The following is a 21599-nucleotide window of genomic DNA, read 5'->3' on the forward strand; positions in this document are numbered from 1 at the left end:
CCCACCCTTCCTCCAGTACAACACAGGGCTGGGATACCACCCCTGGCTGCTGGCAGCCCCATTTTGCCGCCCCAGCTACATCCTCCTCAGGAACAATGTGTCTGGGAACCGCAGCTTTCAACTCTTATGTGGCAAATATGAGGGACTATAATGTAATTAAAATGAGGAGAAAGCTGTTCAAAACTACAACTCATTTTGGAGCACGCCTAAGCCATTGTCTGAGACTTGCAGAAAGCTCCCTGCCAGGCTACAAAAGGCAAAAATGGACATGTGCAAATTGCTTGCAGGAGCAAGTTTATATTCTGAACCTGAGTAGATCTGTAAAGCAATGGCTAAGAAACCACAGTCGTATTGCTCCAGCTATCGATGAGGGAAAGGCATATACTTTCCCTAATCATTGCTTCATGACACCAACTGTTAAGCTAAACTTGTATACACCGTTGGTACAAAAATTTTGATTTTTTTCTATCTACTGGTTATAGCATTGGCAATTATCTCTATATTCTGCATTGAAGGTGAATTTTTAGTCATCATTTTTACCTTTAAGCATTTTGACAGCCACTGTTTTGCAGGTAGCAGTTTTGTCAATCCCAAATGCATCTGCTTCTATGACCTGGCCAAAAGCTCCACGCCCAAGAGGTTTACCTTGAAGTGAGAATATGAACATACTCCAATTTATATGCTTGACACAGTGGGCAAAAGATGCAGAAAAAACAGCAACTCTAAACTGAGTTTATGTATCAGAAAATAACAGAAGGCTGATAATGGGAAGAGGATGCATTATATCCTACGGGATCACAGAGCCCACCTGGTGGTCCTGCACCAGGGCAGCCCCATGGCAAGCCAGGACCTGAAACACCCCCCAGCACGGGGCTGGCTGCAGTATCACTAAACAGCTTGTGTAATGAAGGCACACCTAGCTTTAGCCGGTCTCTGGGAAACTCCCACTTGCTGGCATCATATGGGAGTCGTTCGCAGTGCTCGTCTATAGGGACTTCATCAGGATCCATGATGATTGACAAGTAGCCAGTCTTCATGTCCCCTCCGTTGGCCTGGAAAATGGTATTAGTTGAAGTTGCACAGATTTTTTTGCTGGCAATGTGCAGGCAAAGTGCCATTTTCTCACTTTGTAGTGTTTCACCAGTTCCCAGAAATGCCAGGCTACCATTTCCCTACACCATGTCACAGTGAGTGTGATCACTGTTAATTACTTGCACTTTTTTTTTTTTTACTAAACAAAACCAGCTGAAACATTTTTTCTCTTGCAAGGGCCTGTTCAATTAAAAACAAATTTCTGTGCCCCTGGTTCCAGGCAAGAATGTTACGGCATGGAGAGAAAAAATGTGTCTGTTGATTTAAGAACAATGGAAAGAAACAACAGAAAAGGCCTCAAGTCAGCTCTCATTTGTCATGCAAGACCAGTGCTAATAGGACAGTATGAGAAGTTTTTCATTACCCGCTTAACGGTCCGGAGGATGATTACAAGAAGCAACCAGAAGAACATGGCAATCACTGCAGTGCCAACGAGGATAATGAGCTCCAGATTTGTTTTCTCTTCAGCGCCTGGGAAGAAATAAATGAATATCTGAGTGATAGTTGGAAGAGTATTGGTTTTGTTCATTCATTAATGTAGAGAATGGAGGTCCTTGTTCTGAAGGTTCATTTTAAAAGTGCAACATGGAGCAAGGAAACGAAAGCAAAACAAAACAAAAATTTGGGGTTTTTATGTTGGAATATTACGCTTGGTTTTTGCTGTTTTACACATCACCCAATTTCTTAGCATCAGCTTTGTTCCAAGGACAGTATCTGGACCTTTGGCACATATAAAACCAGTAAAATCTCACATTTTAAAAAGAAATCTTTATTTTAGAATACTCAAAATGAATGACTTCCCAGAAACCGAAAAAAACCCATCATATAGTAAATAAAGTGCTGTGAGAATGACCCAGAGAAGAATCTCTCTCTTGTCTCTTTACATGCTTCAGCAGGGACATGAAAAAACACAGTTCTACAAGAACACATGAAAATAAGGACTTATTTACAACATCCCTTTTCCAGTAAAATAGTCTACAGCAGATACCACTCGGACATCTATTAATGTGCAGGAGCAGCTCTCCAGCTCCCGTTCACCACATCATGCACCTGTATTTCATCCTTTGCACCATACAGATTTTCCTACACAGAAGCACACTTCATTGCATGACCCCAATGAGCTGTGCTATAAATTTTTTGGAGTGAAACAGTGTGTCTTACATAGATTTTCAACTTTTACAGACATGCCCCAGCCATATTTACCACATCAGCTAAAATCTACATTGATGTCAGTGGCAGATAATTTCTACCCCATGTAAACATATTGCTCAACATCTTAATATCCTAATGAGACCTATAAGAATAACAGGATACTGCTTTAATTACCTTAACAGAACAGATCGGACAATCACTTTGACTTGTAAGACAGAGGTTTGTGAAGGATTCAGTGACTAAATTTTGCAAATGTACTAATATCAAGGGCAAGGAGCTTTTAGTTCGAGGTTTCTCATTGCAACTCTTGGTGGAAAGTTCATCGTGGTTCCAGCTACTCAGTCTGCAGACTAACCTCTTGTTAGAATTTATCATTGCGAATTTCATTTCAGTGTGCCACAAAAGGACTGGAACAAATGAGAGACGCGTCTCAAACACTACTTTCAGAGCTTGGTGGACTAAGACTGGAGGCCCCTAACCCAAAATTCTACCTGATCTTATCATTGAAATGGGACAGCAAGCACAACAGACTGCACAAAGTCTTCCCTCTGTTTTTCTTAGATGCTATGACAGCAATTACATAGTTTAAAAAGTTACAACTGTTAAAAAACATAGTATGACAATTATGTTACCAAGACAATAGAGATGTCCCAGGATATCTGCAGGTTTAGGCAGGCTCTGTTGTATAGGTTTGCATGTAATATAGACTGGCAGAGTTTTCTCTGCAACCACAAGTAAGACAGATAGATCCAGCTTTTGTTGAAAAGCACTAAACAACACTGCAGAGAAGAAAGCATCAGACTCAACAGCTGGGATTATAATGGTTATGACAGCACAGAATTTGAGCTTGACAGGAATGGTTAGGACTTTTCATAAATCTCATGGTGTATTTTCAGATCACCAATCAGGACAGCCAGTAGATTTTCCTTTTAGTGATGTCATGGATAATCTGGAGAGAAGCTAACACTAACCTTCCACTGAAAAAAAAGCCACTGCTTTTCTGCATCCAAGGACATTGCAGGCAAGGCAGGTGTATAGCCCTCCATCTTCTTTCCTCACTCGACGTATGGTTAGTGTTTTGTTTCCATCTTTCAAAACAATACCTGGAAAAAATTATGAAACTTAGTTCTGCTATTTTTATTCCAATTTGTGTTACAAATTCAAAATTAAACTTTTCATGGTGAAAATCAGCAATGAGTCCTGTGAAAGAAAGCCCTTAAGTGATAGAACATTCATAACAAAGGAGTGATCCTCACCTGAATCTTCAACAAGGGTTTCATTATTTTTAAACCACATAATGTTTGGAGGAGGAATGCCATTTGCTGTGCATGACACTTCTATGGTTTCACCAATGTTTGTTGTTTGATTTTCCAGATTTCCTATGAGTGTGGGTGCCATGGGCTCTGTTGGTTTGAAAATACATCAGAATTACTGACCATTAAAGAAAACATCTATTTTTGCAGTAATAGCACTTGATTACACTCTACATGCTTGCCCGGTAACAAAGTCTCAAATCCTTTTATAACAGCAACAGCCACAGCGTTCATGTTAAGATCATAGCTAAAATTCCACATGATATGAAAGAATTATAATAGCCAAGAAAATTTTAACAGTATTGATGTAACCTGCTTTAGGGGGTTTCGTTTCTAACTGCTCAGGATGCTGAGGGAAGAGAGAATAGGTGAGAAATTGCTTCCCTCACATTTCTATTTCCATTACAAGAAGTCTGATACTGCTGGTCCATCAAACATCTATTCAGGATACGAACAAGCATAGGTATTTTTCTGAATCTGCCCAATCAGTCTAGACATCTAGGTCCCAAAGCACAGTCATCACTACTTGTGTGAAAAGCTGACTGATTATCAGCTTGCATTGCTTGCACCTGAATACCAGCATCACTTCATCAGTTTTAAATTACAGACACTACTTCAAACTCAAGTCAGTGACCTAAAGCAGTAGCATTAATACTATGAATACACACATGTATATACAGCTAGAGGAAAACACATGTCTGAAAAATAAAATTGAGAAGTTATTGAGCTAAACACATACCATTATTTGTGCAAAAGCTAAACTCATCTTCTTGCACAGCACAGTGGCTCATTCAGTGTTTCCTCACTGGTACTAATGAAATAGTAAGTCCCTGCTGCCTGGACAACCCCCAGACCTGCATGTTATAACTAATGGTCTAAACCTATTTAACAAACCAAGTGCACCATTAACTCAACACATGCGAGGTCTGAAGATACCAAAAACTGACACTATTGCAGTTATTTTCATACACCACCACCCATTTTGGTTCACAGTAAGAGATCTGTACCTTGAACAGTGAGGTGCTTCACCAGGCAATGCTGCGTTTTAGCTTTTTTGTCCTGAGCAATGCAAACGTAGTCCCCTCCATCCTGGAGGGAGATGTTATGGAGGATGAGCTCTAAGGTGACATTTTCACCATTGGTATTTGAAACCGTCGCATTCAGCTTCTGGAGAGCATTGAGGTTCTTGCAAACGGGCATGGGCAGCCCTCCAAAGGGAGTCTGCGAAGTGTGAGCACTGAGTTTGTACCACGATAGCTTCTCAAAGGTGAATTTGTCTGCCGTGCATTGCAAGGACATGTTATCTTTCTCTGTGAGTTGATTCCGAGGCTGAAGATTAATTTCAAGACCCCCTGCAAGTTAAAAAAATAAAACTCCTATTAGGTTGCACATTTTGTTGCCAACATTAACTTGAAAAAGCTATGTTTTACAAATATAGCCTTATCCTCATCTTATCCAGTTGTAAATAAGGAAACAAAACACTGAAAAAAATCTATCAATCATCTAAAGAGTACAATCTCATTAAAAGCAATACATTTAAAATGGATCAAAGGAAGGCTTGTATAACGAATACAGTTCCTCTTCCTGTAGAAACTTACAGCAACCTAAGATGATTCTTAACATTATCTTATAGTTCATTTTTAGATTTGGATTAAAATAATATTTCAGCATGTGAATACAGGGACTGATTTTCAAGAAGACAGCAGCTCTTTGCCACTGGTTTCAAAATGTTAGCCTTAGCTTTTACAGTACACCTTTACTCATTTTGTAACACTACCATAATTTCTCTGTAGCTCTTTTAAGTGACTGCAAAAGCCCAATAGTAATCACTCCCCGAACAACAGTGCCCATTTTGCATCATTTTCACAGGACCACCACTACCCTGATGCCAGCAGAATTAATCACTTGGCTAAAGTGAGGTGGTGACTGTAAAGGCTGCCTTAGGTAAATCTAAAATCCTAAAGGACAGGAATCAGACAATGGTGTTGAAAAGCCTATCATTAGCAAAACAGATGAAATAACATTAATTTAACACGGCTGTCGTCAACAGGGTATACTTACTGGTCACATGAAAGGAGATAACTCTCTCACTTGACCCAGCTCTGTTCGTAGCCATACATCTATACAAAGCAGATACATTTGCTGCTTGAATCACGAGGGTGCTCACAGTCTACAAAAGAACAACCAAGCAACTTCATACCACGTCAGTGCTAAAGTACGTACATGAGCCTGACTACCCCAACAGCTCAGCAAAGTGCTCTGCAGGTATCTGCACAATCAAAAATCCCTCCAAAGCACAAATCCATGGCACAGCGGGAGCACAGTCCCCTCCTGACATTTACATTTTTGTCCTTAAGTGTGTAACAATCAGGGAAAAGAAAACAAGAAAAAGCAGCCTGCCAGAAAGCAGACTTTGGTATACGTGTTAATACATGCTGCACCCACAACTTCTTCTGCTCTTCAGTCTCTTCAGCTTCTCCCTATTACTGTTAATTGGCAAGATTAACTCCCTTAACTCCAGACCGCTAAAAGGTAAGCACTGATATCTAAGTTATGTTCCTCAGTGGAGACTCACACTGTGGTCAGTGTCTGAAAGACTTGAAAGTGTGTATCTCTGCCTATTGGCTTCAGTAGGAGCTTGCACGACTAGCTGAGAGTAGATCCTCAAGTTTAACGATAGGTGAAAAGAGTCTCATCTCTAGTGATACATTTCCAGATACGCGGACTGCTGCTAACAGGGCTAATCATCCCCAACCAAGAGCAAAGAAAATCTGCTCACCTTTGTTTTCCCAGCAATAGTAACGACTCGGTGCTTAATTTCAACCTGATTCCCACCCTTTCTCTCCGAGATCACTTTCCATTTCCTGCATGCATACGGATTGGCTCCTGAGCGAACTTTCCTGAGATATAAGTAAGAACATATGCATTACATAAGACAAATTTTTGCCCTTCAGGAGAGCAGATTTGTGTTCTCTTTATAGTATGCAGATACTTAGCTATAAATCAGATGCATCACCGGCTACAGCTTGCATCTAGGAGGGAAGAGTATGCTTCTGGAAACACTTCTATTAAACTGAACCCTATAACCTTTTGAGACCTTTGTGCTCTGTAAAATAAGGAACCCCCAAGCCTAAAGGTGAATCTCCTAATTAATCTGCCTGTGTCAGCTCAATCAGGATGCTTGGAGGGAAGCAGCTATTCTGGGAACAAACCTCCATTCATAAATGGATGATTCAAGTTAATTTAGTTCAAAGGAAGACAGAGAGACATAGAAATCACTGAAGTCCCTACAAGAATTTCTTGAGGACAGTAGCCATTGTGTAGGAAGCAACCAGGCACCAAAGGAAGAAACTAGTGGAAATAATTTTAAAAACAACAACAGGAAAGAAGAATGCTTTTTTTTTTCCCCTGGCTTTTTTTTTTTTTTTTTTTAAAGGAAATCTGGGCTTATGGCAGGCACAGATAAGGGAAGCTGCGTGAATCTCAGTCAGGCACTCTCTCTATCATGCCCCAACATCAATCAGTGCACTTCCTCCAAGATACACTTTCACACAGATAAAGAGCACCGTCACATTCAGCACTTGAGCGTAAGAAAAAAACCACAAGGATCCGTAATTAGCATAAACAGCAAATTTCCTCTGTTTGGGATGGAGTTTTGGGCCTGCAGCCCACAGGGAGAACTGAGGGTAGGGCACGTAGATAGCTGCATTTGAAATCCCGTGCAAGCTAAGATGCCCTTCAAGAAAGCACAACGACAACACACAGGCACTGCCAGCTCCTCGCTGTGGGTGGCCCTTGCCTCTGCTGACAATGATGACCTTGGCAGAGCCTGCCTGCAACAATCTGCCTATTAAGTACAACAGTCTTTTCTTCATTGGCCATTGGGTTTGCACTCGGTAATGAGTCTGGGCAAGGGATGTACCCAAAAAAACCCCAACCCAATACAAACATCCCTCAAGAGCTACATAAGCTGCAGAAGATGGCAAGGGCTTAGCACTCACTGGGGGTTGAAAGTGCACTCCTCTTCCAGCTGCCAGTGCCACAGGACAGTGGCGGGCGGTGGGACAGCATAGACGGTGCAGGTGAGTGCCTGTGTCGAGCCGTACTTGTAGGAGTCAACAGGGGCCAGCAGCGCATTCTCGCCGATCTGAGGGGGGACTGGAGGAGAGAGCGGCAGGTTACCCCTCACACTAACAGCTCCCCAATGTCACCGCGTGCACACATTAGACCCACAGTGACTGACTCACACCATGCTCCACGTCTGAGTGCAATGCAGAGCATCTCCAAGGACATGTTGGGAAGAGGTGAACCTGCCCAACACCTTGAGGATCAGGCCCTTAAGGCAATGTTTAGGATCTCCTGTAAAATCTCCCTTCATTACCCACCGGTTTAAAATGCAGCCCTCGGACTACCACCACCACACCCAACCATTAAATGCATATTATTCCCCACCCCTGGTCCCACAGCATGTAGCCTCGCTGCCCTTTCCAAGACCTGCTGTCTTCAAAGCATGTGGGCTAGGCTGTTTCCTGGGGGACAGAGAGGAGGAGGAAAACGAGGAGGAGGAGGAGAAGGGTTGCACAGGGCGGGGAAGAAGAGGAGGGACAGCCTGCATGGGGCAGGAAGGATGGGTGAGGCGGGACAGGGCCAGGATGGAGCAGGGTGGAGGGGTCTCCGGCAGCACAGCCAGCAAGGAGGGCAGGAAAAGAGCAGGACACAGAGGCAAAGAAATAATATACAGAAAACAAAAATCCACACACAAAGTATCATCCCCACATCACCAGCAGCCTGTAGCCTCTGGACCAGCACGTCCTGGAGCCAGAACAGATGGGCCACCTCTGCCCTCCCAGGGCTGAGGTTCAAGTACTCTCCTCCCAGACACCACACCCACTTAAATCTTCATAGCTCTGGGATGAATTTAATCCTAAGAATGGTAATACACTACATCCACATGTGAAAGAAAGGTACTCCTTTGGTACACCACTTACCATTCACAAGCAGGGTAAACATGTGTCTCTTCTGTACCTTGTTAGTAGGGTTTGTAAGGACAACAGTATAATTCCCAGCGTCCTTTTCAGTTGCTTCAGAGATCACTAATGTGTAACCAAGTTTAACTGTATGATTTGCATTGATAGCTTTTCCATTTTTATACCTGAAGAAAATATAGAGTGCTTTGAATACTTTAGAGATTTACCTTGACTAAGAATAGGTCAGTCTTTCAAACACATTATGTCCTGATTCTTACCATTTCACCTCTGGTGGAGGATATCCTTTAAACTTGATGGGAATTTTGACTGTATCACCTAGCCTTGTCTCAACTACATTCTCCATTCTCTCCAGATGAATAAAAGGACTTTCTGAAAAAAAAAAAAAAAATTTAAACTAAATGGTCTTTCCACTTAACAGCAGATGACAAATAGGGGTCAGTGACAGAACACCACTGGTAAAGCACAGTTGGCTCCAAACTGGTCTCTGGATAGATGGACCCACCATAAAAACCCAATCCTTTCCTTAGCACAGAGGAATGGACCAGCTCCCCCACCGAGAAGCTCTGGAAAGCTGAGACAAGACTCAGATCTCAGGAGGGTGTGTCAACTGTCAGACCTAGTGTCATAAAACTGACTCAATCTCCTCATTCCAGGAAATAATATTATTCAAAACTACAATGTTATAAAGTTAGATACTTTCAGCCTTTTCTCAAGTATGTATTTGAACCATTTCAGTCACAGAATACTTTGAAATAATTTACATTACTTGTTATAAGTTATAAACTTGCATTCAGACTAAGACAGTGATTAGCCTTTTGACTAAGGTTTTGGATGGTATGGACTTAATACCTGGTACACTCACTATAGCACATGATCTTGTTTTGGCTCCTGAAGAGAAGTAGAAAGAACCCAGGAGAAAATGAGGTCTATCTGGAATCACTGTGCCACATAATAAGTTTGAATGTTAAAAAAAATAAACCAAAATCCATTAATATTCTGGCCCCCGAAATCAGACCTCAGGAAAACCAGTCACTTTCAAAATATAAACCCCTTTGTCTGTCTGAGTGATTAAAAATGGGCCATTCTCATGCTGACAATTTTTTTCTAGAAGTAAGCCAGTGGAGCCACTGGGGCTGTGCCCAAGAGGGGCTTGAGAAAAGGCTATAGGATGTGGCCTCGTACTTATCTATGCACTTAGACAAAGTTGTTTCCTTTGCATCATTTCCTTACAACCAAAACTCCATTTGATTCATCTATTCATAATGTAAAAGCTGAAAGTTTTATTTTCCTAGCTTCATTCATGCCAACTCAGACTCTTGTCCCACAGAGCCAGCAGAATCTAGCCTAAGTTCACCTGGAGTGAGAACAGGAAAACCCTTATATAGTCATCTACACAAATTCAGCTTTACAGGACCTCAAGAAGGTCAATACAGAAGAGGACCAAAGGCTTACCTCACTTTAGTTTACTGCCCATTTTCCTATGGGATTCTACAGCTGTCAGTAACATACAGCATCCTTTAAAATCTTATCATTTGCTAAGCTTGTGGTATAAAAGTAATCCTATAGTGGGTGCAAAAGAAACACTGTAGCTGCAGTTTGGTTCATTTCTGTCATTTGATTCATCACCTTCTGCATCCCAGTAATCAATCCCAAATCTGAAGTAGTCAACAAAACTGAAGTGGAAGATGCCATACCATGGATAATGAAGTAACTGCTGTTTTTCATGTTCATACGACCACTGGATGCTGCGCAAGTATATCGACCTTTGTCAGCTAAGGACACACTGTCGATAGTAAGAGTGCTTACAAACTTCTTTACTTCTCCTGTAGTGGTTTTTAAATCCCTTATGGTGGCATGTTTTTCCTGTAATAGATAGAAGACAGAGGTGTTTGGGAATGTTATTGTTATTCCTCCCGTCACTCTTTGCACACCTGTATATACTAGCAATTTCTTTGTGTATTATCATCTGCTTTGTCAATATTATAAAGGGGAGAGTGACATTATATCTAAATCAAATGTCGTTGTGATGTTGGCACCTTTAAGTTATTATGGAGTTACCTTGATGGAAGGGTAGTCCCATTTAAAATCAATTCCTACATTCAGCTCCGTCCTTACGGTGCAATTGAGAACAAGTTTTTCTCCCACTGCCAGCTCTACTTGGTAGTGTGGGTTCATTGTCAGGTCATAAATTCGGTATCCTAGAGGAAGAAAAAGGCACACAAAAAACATGGGGGTAAGAAGAAGTTTCCTTACAGCACTCCACCAAATTTTCCAGGCAAATTCACTGAAACTCCCATCGAAACCTCAGCTACCATGAGGCCCCTCGATGCCCCTCGATGATGATGGGTATACAAAGGAGGCTGAAGGGAAAGGATATGCCTGCCCTGAGCATTTCCCATCTGAGAGCTGCATCAGACAGTGGCACAGCAGGATGTATGCACTTGATCAGAGCCCCTGCGTTGGTGGGAGCAGGCAGGAGATGGTGACCCACACAGTTCCTCTGCCTTAGACACCTTCTTACCCTTGTGAGACCTGAAACTAAAGGGGGTATATCCCCCACCTCAGCAGTAAGCGGAAACTTTGTTAAGAATAACTGTCTGGCATTGGCAAAATTGTCCAAAGTTTACTTTGTGCAACAAAATATTTAAAATATTCCAAAACAGAATATTCTGAATGAAGAAATTCTGAATTTGATCCAAATCAGAGAAAGGACTCATGAATTTGATGAAGCAAAAGCCTGCTGCAGAGAGTAAAGGGTGGAGGGCTGCTATGCCTTCCTGCCAAGCAAGGTGGGACCGCCTTGGTGCTATCTGGCCACTTGAAATGGCCACTGTGTCCTCAGCCAAAAGAGAAATAGCTGCAGTTTTAACTCAGGCTTGAGCCTCCACAGAATCATCATGTTATTTCTGAGTTTCGATGAACAACTGACAAAATATACCAGGAGAGCATTAAAACCCTATGAGAGTCAGGATCTAGGTCTGAAGAAAACAAGACAACCTAGCTCCTAGTGTGACCTTCAGATCTCTCATTCCCTTGGTACCCCCTCAGAGCAATTCATTTCCATCTGCTGCTGATGGATGCCTGCCTCTAGTTCCTTTCAACTATGATTTAGATCCTGGATAAGTGAATAAAGTACAGAATAGAGTGATTTCAGGAAAAAGGCTTGCATTGTCAGGAAAAAAAGAAATCCCTGGCATCTACGTAAAACACTAAAAATAGAAGCACTTATCCCAATGATGAACCAGAAAGAACACAATACATTGCGTTTAAAAGAAGAGTAATATATATATCACAACATACATTTTGCATTAGCTGCATTGTCAGTATAGAGTAACTGAGAGTCCAACCAAATGTAATTGGTTCAGTATGTTGTAGTGAGCAAAGTCACTGGATATAGAGGAAAGACAAACTTTGGCTTACCTACAACTGCAACTATGTATATCACAGACTGGTAGCTTTCATCATCTATTTTAGCTTCACAGAAGACCATGCCCGCATAGTTGATTAAATGACTGGGTATAGTGAAGCCTTTTTTATTATTCCATGAAATTGATTTACCATCAGGAACAAATATCTTTTCTGGATATTTCTGTTTGAAATATTGATAAAATACATAGTCAGATTTCAAAAATCAAACAACCCTGAATTTTCAAGTCCAACATTTTCCATAACCACAGGGTCCCAGTTTTAAAATCCTAGCTCAGGCAATCTCCCTTTTATAGGCAATCACTCCGCACTTTGAGAGCACAGGATCATGGATGAGTACATTTACAGCACGCACCTTGTAATCGCAGGCTTTAAAATTCCCAAGGATGGAAAGAAGTTTTTAAGAAATGTATTTATACTTCAAGAAATGTATTTCTGTCACAGTGATTTCAAGTAACTCTTAAAATAATAACAGGCTTTTTCCTTACCGCATGTAGAGATACATTGAGATTTGATACAGTTCCAAGGCACGGCACTACCACAGTTTTATTCTTAGTAATGTATACAATGCCAAGCTGATCACTAACTGAAGTCACAAATGGAGATCTGTAATCTAGAAGAATATTCAATTGGTAAACAGATATTATTCATCATGTGATTATGGAGAAAACTTTTACAATTTTATTCTTTCCCTGTCTATTTCTTCTCAAATCAGTTTTATTCTTTTCTATGTGGTAAAACACTTAAACAATGAGACTAAATAGGGGGTGCATATTTTGACAGATCCCTCCCCAGCTTTACAATATCATTATTCTCAAAACAGTTACAATAGAAGTATGCACTCTGGAGAATAGCTTCCTGCCACTGTAGTCTTTGTGCTGACAAAAATCTGATTCACCCTAGTGTGACTTTCCTTGCATAAGTATTACAGGAAATATCAGTTAAAAGTAGTGACATGCTATACTGGCTCTGCCAATGGCAGCATCCTTTTCGAAGTCAGACCAAAAAAAAAGTAAGTTCATGATCTTATAAAACAAGCTAACCCATGTACATAATAACATCTCACTTTCCAAAATGGCAACTATAAGTTACCAATAGAAAGGAAACAGGATGCATAAGAAAATGAGTATGAAGCCATCAGTGCAAAAAGGCAGATGCCTCAGAGAATGAGCTTACTGAAACTGAGCATATAACTGGAGGGTTTGCAGTGTCCGCGATGCTCAGCTGCATTGCTACCAACACAGCTGACAGCCTGAGTTTGAAAACTTAGCTCTTACAGCCTAAACAGATTTTACCATCACAGTCAGAAAATGTATGGAAGTTTATGCTTTGGGGTCAGGATTTTTCTGAATGGTATCAGGTAGTACAAATTGTAAAAGGGATCAGATCTGTTGTTTTTAATAAATACACAATCTCTGTAATCCTCCCTTGTATGAAACTCCTGCCGAGGTCAATAATAGCTCTGCATTCATGAGGACAGGCTCAGAGCACAGTGGAGATATGTATGCTAAGTTCTGGGTGGAGGAGCGTAGCAGATCAAGTACTGCGTATGGCAGGTCAGTTCAAAACTACAGGTACAAAGGCTTTTCTGTTGATGGCTACTAGCACACTGGCATGTAATTACTCAACATGAAAACAGGAAAAATAACAGTTTCACAAGATCAAAAATTCTAGGATTAGTAAATTTTAATGTCAAAACTGTTTTGAGATACTTGATATCCCTTTTTTCTCTTAAGGCTAGGGGAAGAGCCACCTAAGAGCTGTGTAAGCACTTACCTTGAACGTAGACATAAATGGTCGTAGCTGCCTGTTTGTCCCTGTAAAGGCACCTGTAGTCGCCTGTGTCATTGCCAATGACTTTGAGGAGAGTAAGTGTCTTGCAGTAGGGGCCATCGCTGCAGTCTGTCACAGAGATACGCTTCTCAACACTGCTCTGGTTGCTTGGCCAGGACCACTCCAGTGGTCTCTGACCACTGGGAAAGCAAATGTTAGAGGAACGTGAGCACGTGATGAGCATCAGTACCAATGTCAAGGTGGTGAACCCCAGCCCTGCTAGTCTCTACAGCTATGGAGAGGAATGGGCTTCATCCTGTCACATGGAGCATCAAGACATGTAGGATAAATTCACGCAAATCAACCTATTGTTGATACCTATGAGGAAGCTACTTGACATTTATGTTCTGCTGAATCTAAGTGACACCGCATCCAAAAAAGGAGCATCAAGAGCACAGCTCACCAGTGGGCTCCACAAGGACCAGGCTGACGCTTCCTCCTCCCAGCCGCCCTGTGCTCCCCAGCTTTCCCTTGCTGCAACCCTCTAGGACCATTTCTAAAGTTTGTCAGGGAAAAGTAAGGTGAGGGGCACAAAGGGAGTGGAGAGACACAGGAGCGATGACAGGAGAGAGACCAAATCACCTGCAGTTTTGTACAAAAATTCACTACATGAATTGCCACCATCAAAATCATGCTGGACAGATTTGCCCTTACCTGCAAGTAATATTTAGAGTGTCATTTGCAGTTATTGTGAGGACATCTTTTTGGATACTAAGGGTTGGCTGGTCCAGAGAAATAAATAAACCTGTGAAAACATGTATAAAAACCCTCAAATCAACCCAATAAACAGAGTAAATGCTACTCAGTCAGAAAAGCATTATATACAGGAATATGCAGCATGTTTTAAGCGGACACTTTCACATCACCTACTTAGCAGTGAAGGATAAATAATGACTTTTCACACATCCCAGAAAGTTCAAAAACTCTGTCATAACAGGAAGTAAAGGCAGATGGTCAGGAGCTAGCTGCAGAGCACTACAATTCAGGCAGCCAGGGTGGAGTTCCTGTTTTCTTGCATTGCCAACTTCAAGGTCTAACAAGAGGATGTGGGACATTGAAACGAAGTGAACCTTCATCTGATGATCTCACTCCCTGGGGAAAGGGATTACCAACTTTTCTTATAATAAATTGAATATACTTATATTCTTTGGGACTGCTGACCAATGAATTATGTGAAAAAACTGTTTCACAGTTTGTCATAAATTCCAGATCCCATGAACTTATTTTTTCCCATGACTTTCTAAGGTTCTCTCTTTCTTCCTAAGGAGTTAGGCAAAAATCTATTACTACCAGACTTTATTTGTGCAAGGGCTTGCATTGCGCCCACTCCGAGCCACCTGCACTTGAGAGGGCTGTGATCTGGGTGCCAGTGCATGCTCTGAGGCAACGACCCAGGTTGCACAACGTTTGGAGTACCACAGGGAGAGATTTTCAGTCCGCCCTGGCTGCTCCCATCACCGTCAGGAATCCCGCCTCACCGGAGCGAGCCAGCAGCCCCAGCCGGGACAGCTCGGCCAGCTACGACGGGCAACAAGAAAGTGCCGCCAGACCGGGACCTTCCCTATTTTCCTAGTATTTCCCCGCGCTTTAATCACTGCCATCCCGAGCAGGTTCTTCACTGATGACTGGTTTCCCGCGTTTGGCTCCAGGGACATTTTGCTCTCGGAAACGACGGCTGATGCTGGACCCAAGCGAGGAGGACACTATGCCACGGCACGCAGCCCCCTCCGACGGGCCAGCACCGGCCGGCCAGACAGTGGGGGGCAGGGGGACGGGAGAGGAGAGGCCAGGGAGGACAGCCAGCCGGCAGCGCTGGGCGTCCCGTCCCACCCCGGGGCTCGCAACGTCTCACCCGCTCTGCCAGCCCTGACACCCCCAAGGGAAACCTGCGCCGCTCCTGGGCCCCGATCACCCCCGCGCCCCCTCTCCCCAGGGTCCCGTGGGGCTGCGGGACCCCGGCGGCTTCCCGACAAGCCGGACCCGCGGCACCCGGGGCTCCCCGAGGGCTTACCGGGAGCCAGGCACAGCAGGACCGCCAGCAGCCGCGCCGCGCCGAGCTCCATCCCACCGCCGCGGGCGCTAAGCGGCGCGAAGCCGTCGGGCCGGCCGTCGAGCCGAGCCGAGCCGAGCCGAGCCGAGCCGAGCCGCGCCGAGCCGAGCCGAGCCGAGCCGAGCCGAGCCGAGCCGAGCCGCGTCGCGCCGAGCCGAGCCGAGCCGCGCCGCACCGCACGGCGGGGATGCGGGACCCCGGCGAGCAGCACCGCCCCTCTTGTGCCCGGGGGCGGGGCCTGTCGCCGAGGCCCCGCCCACGCCGCCGTGGCCCCGCCCCAGGGCCCCGCGGCCCAGCCCGGCGGGGATGCTCTGTTTTGGAGGGGGGCCCCGGGAGCTCTCCCCGCTGCTCGGCGGCAGGAGGGCCTCAGGCAGAGCGGCCGTCAGCACTGAAATTCAGCGTCGTCTGGCGCTTACACTGCGTGTGTTTGGGCTTTCTTGAAATCCCCTCAACAGAAATGACCGCCAAAGACCAACCCGATGGGGCACATGCAGTGAGACGCAGACGTCTTTCTGCTGGCAGCGACTTCACCCAACCGGGTTTGAAGTCTCTGGCGGTATCAGTGCTGAGTTCACAACGTGGGAGTCCCCAAATCATGTAGCATGTACCCGCCGGCCTAACTGGCACATCACGTCTAACGGGATCCAACACCTGCCTGAGAGAGTCACCCTTCCCAGCCCCCAACAGCCCCATCCCACTCTCTGCGGGATGCTACACGGTGGCAGTAACCATTTCCTTCTCACACCAAAGGTTTGATTTTTTCCAGAAAGGAACCCCCCAACTGGAACTATACCTTTTAAACAAAATTATTAACCAGTGACTGTTGAAAGAGAAGTGTGTGAGGTAGTCCTTTGGGAAAAATAAACACATGGTTATTAATCCATATGCATAACCATAAATACATCTGTTTAGATAGATACATAGATAAATAGGTAGATAATCAGGTAGATACAAACACATAGCTATGTATGTAACTATGCATGCATATACATATATGTACTTTTACATGCTAGATTCTTCTCTTTCCCTGCAAATCCGCATGTAAGCTTGTCCACAAATGACTAAGTTAATGAAGCAGTGATTTTATTTTGCACGCTATGCAATTCCAGCTGTTTTACTGTACTGGGGGATGGGTGTAATTTCCTTTGAAATTACACCCCTGTTGCTCACAGAAAGATACAGGGAGTGGGAGAAGCCAAATTTCTATACTGATTTTTCCCAGAGATACAATAAAATCCATGAAAAGTCAAAAACAACTCATGTGGTTCAAGAGGCAGCAAGTCGGCACTGTGCAAATAAAATGTGTTCTTGCTATACTTATGAGATCTTAAACCAGAAAATTGGTAGCCATCACTAATATCCCCACCTCCATCGTACTGCAGGTCAGGTCACTGGTATTTCTAAGTGATTTTGGGAATTCTGGAAGTGATTACTAAATAGCTGACCCTTTCTGAGACTAGGTTGCACATAGAGTTTATGTGGTAGTGATAAATACATAGTGAGAACCAAGGGTACCTACTGCTAAAGAGCCAGTTTTGATAACTTTATTTGTGGTGATGCTGGTTTTGTTGGGTTTGACTTCAAAGAGAAAAAATTTGATAGATGGATGACCTGCAAGAACTGTTTGCCTCCAAAACAGTTTAGCTAGTCAACAAAGCAAACAAAATTATAGGGATAAGTTGAAAAATATGCTCATGAAATTATTACAGGATCCATAGAACATAGTAAAATCACTGGCAGCTCACTTTAGTGCTTTCTGCATTCCTACATGAGCTTCCAAAAATTCAATCTGTAGAAAATATGACACTGCATTGATTTTAACAAGTGACTTTTCTGAAATGTAGTCAGATGATTTGCAACTGGAGTTTACCACAATACAACTTAGGCTCTGTTTTCATGCACAGTCATTGCCATTAAGTGAGCAGTTTGGAGGGGGGTGGTTGGTTTCATTGTTGAAAATTATTTTGGTGCCTGTGCTTTAGGGGAACAAATACCCACTGTTTGCTCTAAGCATATCTAAGCAAAGATAGATGAATGCTAGCCCTCCCCAAGCCCTTTGACGTTTGCCATGTCCCCTGCCTCCTCCCCTGCAGTGTCCTGAGAAAGGGAAGGGAAGGAAAGGAGGGGGGGGGCTGACCCCTCAAACACACTAACCTCCTGGCTGGTCAGCGCACATATCAAACTGAGCAGCCAGCAGTGAGGAGCTCGCATGTTGTGAATGTTGGGCATCCACAAGGAAGTGCACATTTCAAAAGCACAAAGTGTTTTTATCTCCTTGAGTGATCCCAGTGAGATGTCAGTCTTTACACAGTGCTTCCTAAATGAGACATAATCCTTCAGTGCTTTGCCTGGCTGTCAGTATAATCTTGTTAACTAGAATAATGCTGCAGGAACTGCTGCTTCACTGTATGAATTGCCATCCCTATAGTACCAGGGACATTTGTGATACCAATGAGCAAACTAGAAGATAAATTCTTTACACTCCAGATACTTGAATGGGACTCCGACTCTGTAAACATTTAAGCACAAGAATAACTTTACTCTGGAGAGTCATTCTACAGATGCAGGGCTTTTCATCTGAATCATATTACTTACATACATGGTGTTGGTGGGACTAATCCTCTAGTAATATCAAGTGAAAACTATAGCCAAGAATCATTGGAAATGGTAGGTGTCTGGGGAATGTGAGAGCTAGAAAAGATGAGAGGTGCCTTTGCCAACAGGGGATGTATGGTATCATATGTACTTTGCTACACTGATTTTTCTATTTTGAGCTTTGATGGGGCTTTCTCAAGTGGAAGATGCCATGGGGAACCTCTGAGAGAAAAATCTACCTGATCACAGAAGACAGTCACCTAAAGTCCAAGTGAAAGATTCATATAAATACACCGCTACCATGATAGCTGTGGGACAATAGATGTCTGGTTACAAAACCAAAACCCCAGTGATTCAAGTGATGTTAACTTTCTTATCCAGCCTTTTAGGCTGTAATCTCTGCACAACCTTTGTGTCATCATTTAGACTTGTAGAGTATCTAGCATAGCCCAGCTTGCACTAGAGACTATCAGTGCTGAACTATGGGGAGCTAGTGAGAGAAGCCAAACACATTCACATTATTGAGTGAGTATGGGGTGGGATTTCCTCCCTCCCGAGACACAGTTTAAATCTGTGCAACTTCCTGGGATCCCGAAAACAACATGCAATGGCTTCTAAAGCTACCCCACCCTCTATCTCAGCACCCTCATCTGTCTTAAATAACAGGCAAGCCCATAAAGACATTTCAAATCTTAGTTCAGAAAAGTCTGCCCCTGCCTTGGCCAGACAATACCAGTAAAGAAATGGGGGGCTGGAAGGAGCTCTACAAACATTCAGCCCTCCTGCCACACTGAACAGATCTCAGCCCAATGTGGGACCTGACCTGGAGATTTGCAGGAGAGCTGGTAGCCAACAGGCAGGATGCAATCAGACCATGTGTATCACTCTGTGTCTCATCTGATCGATTCCCTGCTCGCACACATGTCCCAGAGCCCTCCCATCCTGAAATCAGTGTGTTCCCAGCCCCTGGGGTTATTTTTCTCCTTCCCTGGAGCCTGTTTCTGCCGCAGCCCCCATGCAGGGTAAACTGTGTCCATGGACGGTCCCTGGGAACAGTTTGTGCAACAGGATGGGGCACGAAATCTCGCCTTGGCTAAACAGGGCCAGCAAGCTTTTGTTTATGCATCTGCTCCTCTAGTCGCCAAAAGCTCATTAAAAACAAGACACAAAGAAGCTGCAGAGGAACCGGACAACCCCCCTCCCCTCTCCTCCCTGACCTGTCACGACTCTCTTGGGCTTGCCAGCTCTGTCAGCGCCTGCCGGGCAGACCAGCCGAGGAGCCCAGCCAGAGCAACCATGGCTGCAGGAACAGCCAGGCCATCTTTTGTTTGCTTAATTATTCAAATAACAACCTGAGGGGAGATAAGAGCTGGCACTGGGAACACTGATTATGTGCTTCCTTGCTTATGTAGCTCAATAAGCTTTCAAGTGGTCAACATCCCATGCAGAACACATCTGGGATCGGCAGCCAGTGGTCGGACCAGCTCGCAGTGACATCTCTGTGCCACAGCTGGGGCTACAAGCACCTCAGCATTTAATGCAAGAGTGAAAGCTACCTTCAAGCTCTGTCTACACTGTAGATTGCACCATTGCAACAGCCTGCAGCCTTGCAACAACCACTAGAGCCAGTCAGTATGGCCTTAGTGTGGCTTTCATCAGGCATGCTTTGCTAGTACAGTGTTAAACCTTATTAAGGCAGATGTGGAAGCACATTAAAGATGCTGCTACAAGAAGAAAATTAGAAGGCATTCATTTATTGAATGCCATGACTTTTCATATAAACCACATGCAAAATCAGAAATATATTTAGCATGACACATACTCCATGTGTAGACCCCAGAAAATGTGTTGGTTTGCAAGTGGCATTGCAAAGGACAAAATCTATCCTTCCAGCTAGAAATGAAATAATAACTCTTCCAGGTGAGAACAGGCATGGAAATAGGAATGGGAAAACATAAAACCACTCATTTTCAGACAGAGTTGCCTAAAGGTAGAGATTTGAATGACCCTGTTTTCAGAGTATGCCAAAAATGTTGAGACCTTTGCTGGAATCTGTGAACATGTCTTGTATTTGACTATGTCCAGCTATAAACAGGAGTTTGGCATGTGTGGACATCCCCAAAGTGGCTTTATTCTAGCTTGTCTGGATGCTGATGGTAACAAAACTGGAGGAGCAGGTTAATTGCTGTCAAGACCCAGACTAGTCTAACTTGCCTTGGATACATCTCTCCACTCCTAGGCATCTAATTATGGTTGAAGGCATGTGGAATGTTGTAATCAACTCTGCGTCTTTAAACCTGCCGACCCACCCGTCGGTGGTGCTCAGGTCACAGAGCCCAATACCGCAAGAGGTTATGACCTTCTCGGGGACATCAGTACAGACACCAATGTGGTGGTTACAAAATGCCCGTTTATTGAACTGCATATCTTACATATATATGCTCGCCAAGCACCTCCTTCGTGGGTGTGCCCTTAGTGTTACAAGCTGATTCATTACCTTATTTAGTATCAAAGGGGGGCTACAGCTATTCTTTCTGAACATCACGAGATCTTCCGAACGCCACTCCCTATACTTCCCCACCCCACCATGCTCTATAACATCGTTATTTTTGGTTGATTATCATTATCTTGTTGTGCTAAGCACTGATAAGCAAGACCCACATGTCGGTCTAAAAATAAAATATTAACCTTCTTAAACAACCTACGAACTACGGCGCTAATACAGGTAAAGGCAATAAAAATGACAAGAAGCACGCCACATATTCCAATAATTCCCCAAATGAGCCAATTCCAACTAAACCAACTAGTAATCCAGGTCCACATGTTGTCAAGCTGCCCAAACCATTCTGGTTTTACAAAGGTAGCTGTTTTCTTGATGTTCTCCAATAATTGGGTAATCAATACATTTTCTCTCCCAATCTTGTTATAGTCTTTGCCTTCAATACAACAAAAGGTTAAGTTCCTAAACATCACACTTTTACAACCTCCCTGCGTGGTTATGTCGATTAACATATTAATGGCTTCAGTATGGGCTTCTAGAATATATTGCGTCTTCTGGAAGCGTTCCTGTACATCCTTATGCAAAAGCTCAGTTACATTGTGTAATTTTAACAGTGTGCATACAGTCCCACCTATAGCACAAGTATTTTG

At 43.6% G+C, this 21599-nt stretch overlaps 1 protein-coding gene across 2 annotated transcripts in view; it reads right to left on the reverse strand.

Moving 5' to 3' along the window:
• KDR (kinase insert domain receptor) overlaps window positions 1-16042 on the reverse strand; it is a 31509-nt gene extending 15467 nt beyond the window's left edge. Inside the window, exons 1-18 of one of the 2 annotated variants that reach the window (XM_074866209.1) lie at window positions 15816-16042; window positions 14459-14549; window positions 13748-13944; window positions 12460-12584; window positions 11966-12134; window positions 10604-10743; window positions 10240-10408; window positions 8803-8914; window positions 8546-8709; window positions 7559-7715; window positions 6337-6457; window positions 5619-5727; window positions 4565-4909; window positions 3501-3647; window positions 3216-3347; window positions 1457-1563; window positions 917-1052; window positions 541-645 (exon numbers count right to left, since the gene is read on the reverse strand). In XM_074866209.1, the coding sequence (XP_074722310.1) occupies window positions 541-645; window positions 917-1052; window positions 1457-1563; window positions 3216-3347; window positions 3501-3647; window positions 4565-4909; window positions 5619-5727; window positions 6337-6457; window positions 7559-7715; window positions 8546-8709; window positions 8803-8914; window positions 10240-10408; window positions 10604-10743; window positions 11966-12134; window positions 12460-12584; window positions 13748-13944; window positions 14459-14549; window positions 15816-15867 (2578 nt within the window). In that variant the 5' untranslated portion in view covers window positions 15868-16042. The remainder of the gene's footprint in view (window positions 1-540; window positions 646-916; window positions 1053-1456; window positions 1564-3215; window positions 3348-3500; window positions 3648-4564; window positions 4910-5618; window positions 5728-6336; window positions 6458-7558; window positions 7716-8545; window positions 8710-8802; window positions 8915-10239; window positions 10409-10603; window positions 10744-11965; window positions 12135-12459; window positions 12585-13747; window positions 13945-14458; window positions 14550-15815) is intronic. The other variant, XM_074866210.1, reaches the window with a different exon arrangement.
• Window positions 16043-21599: the final 5557 nt, after the last annotated feature.

Source organism: Strix uralensis, chromosome 4, assembly GCF_047716275.1.
Source record: "Strix uralensis isolate ZFMK-TIS-50842 chromosome 4, bStrUra1, whole genome shotgun sequence".
In the NCBI taxonomy this organism is placed as follows: Eukaryota; Metazoa; Chordata; class Aves; order Strigiformes; family Strigidae; genus Strix; species Strix uralensis.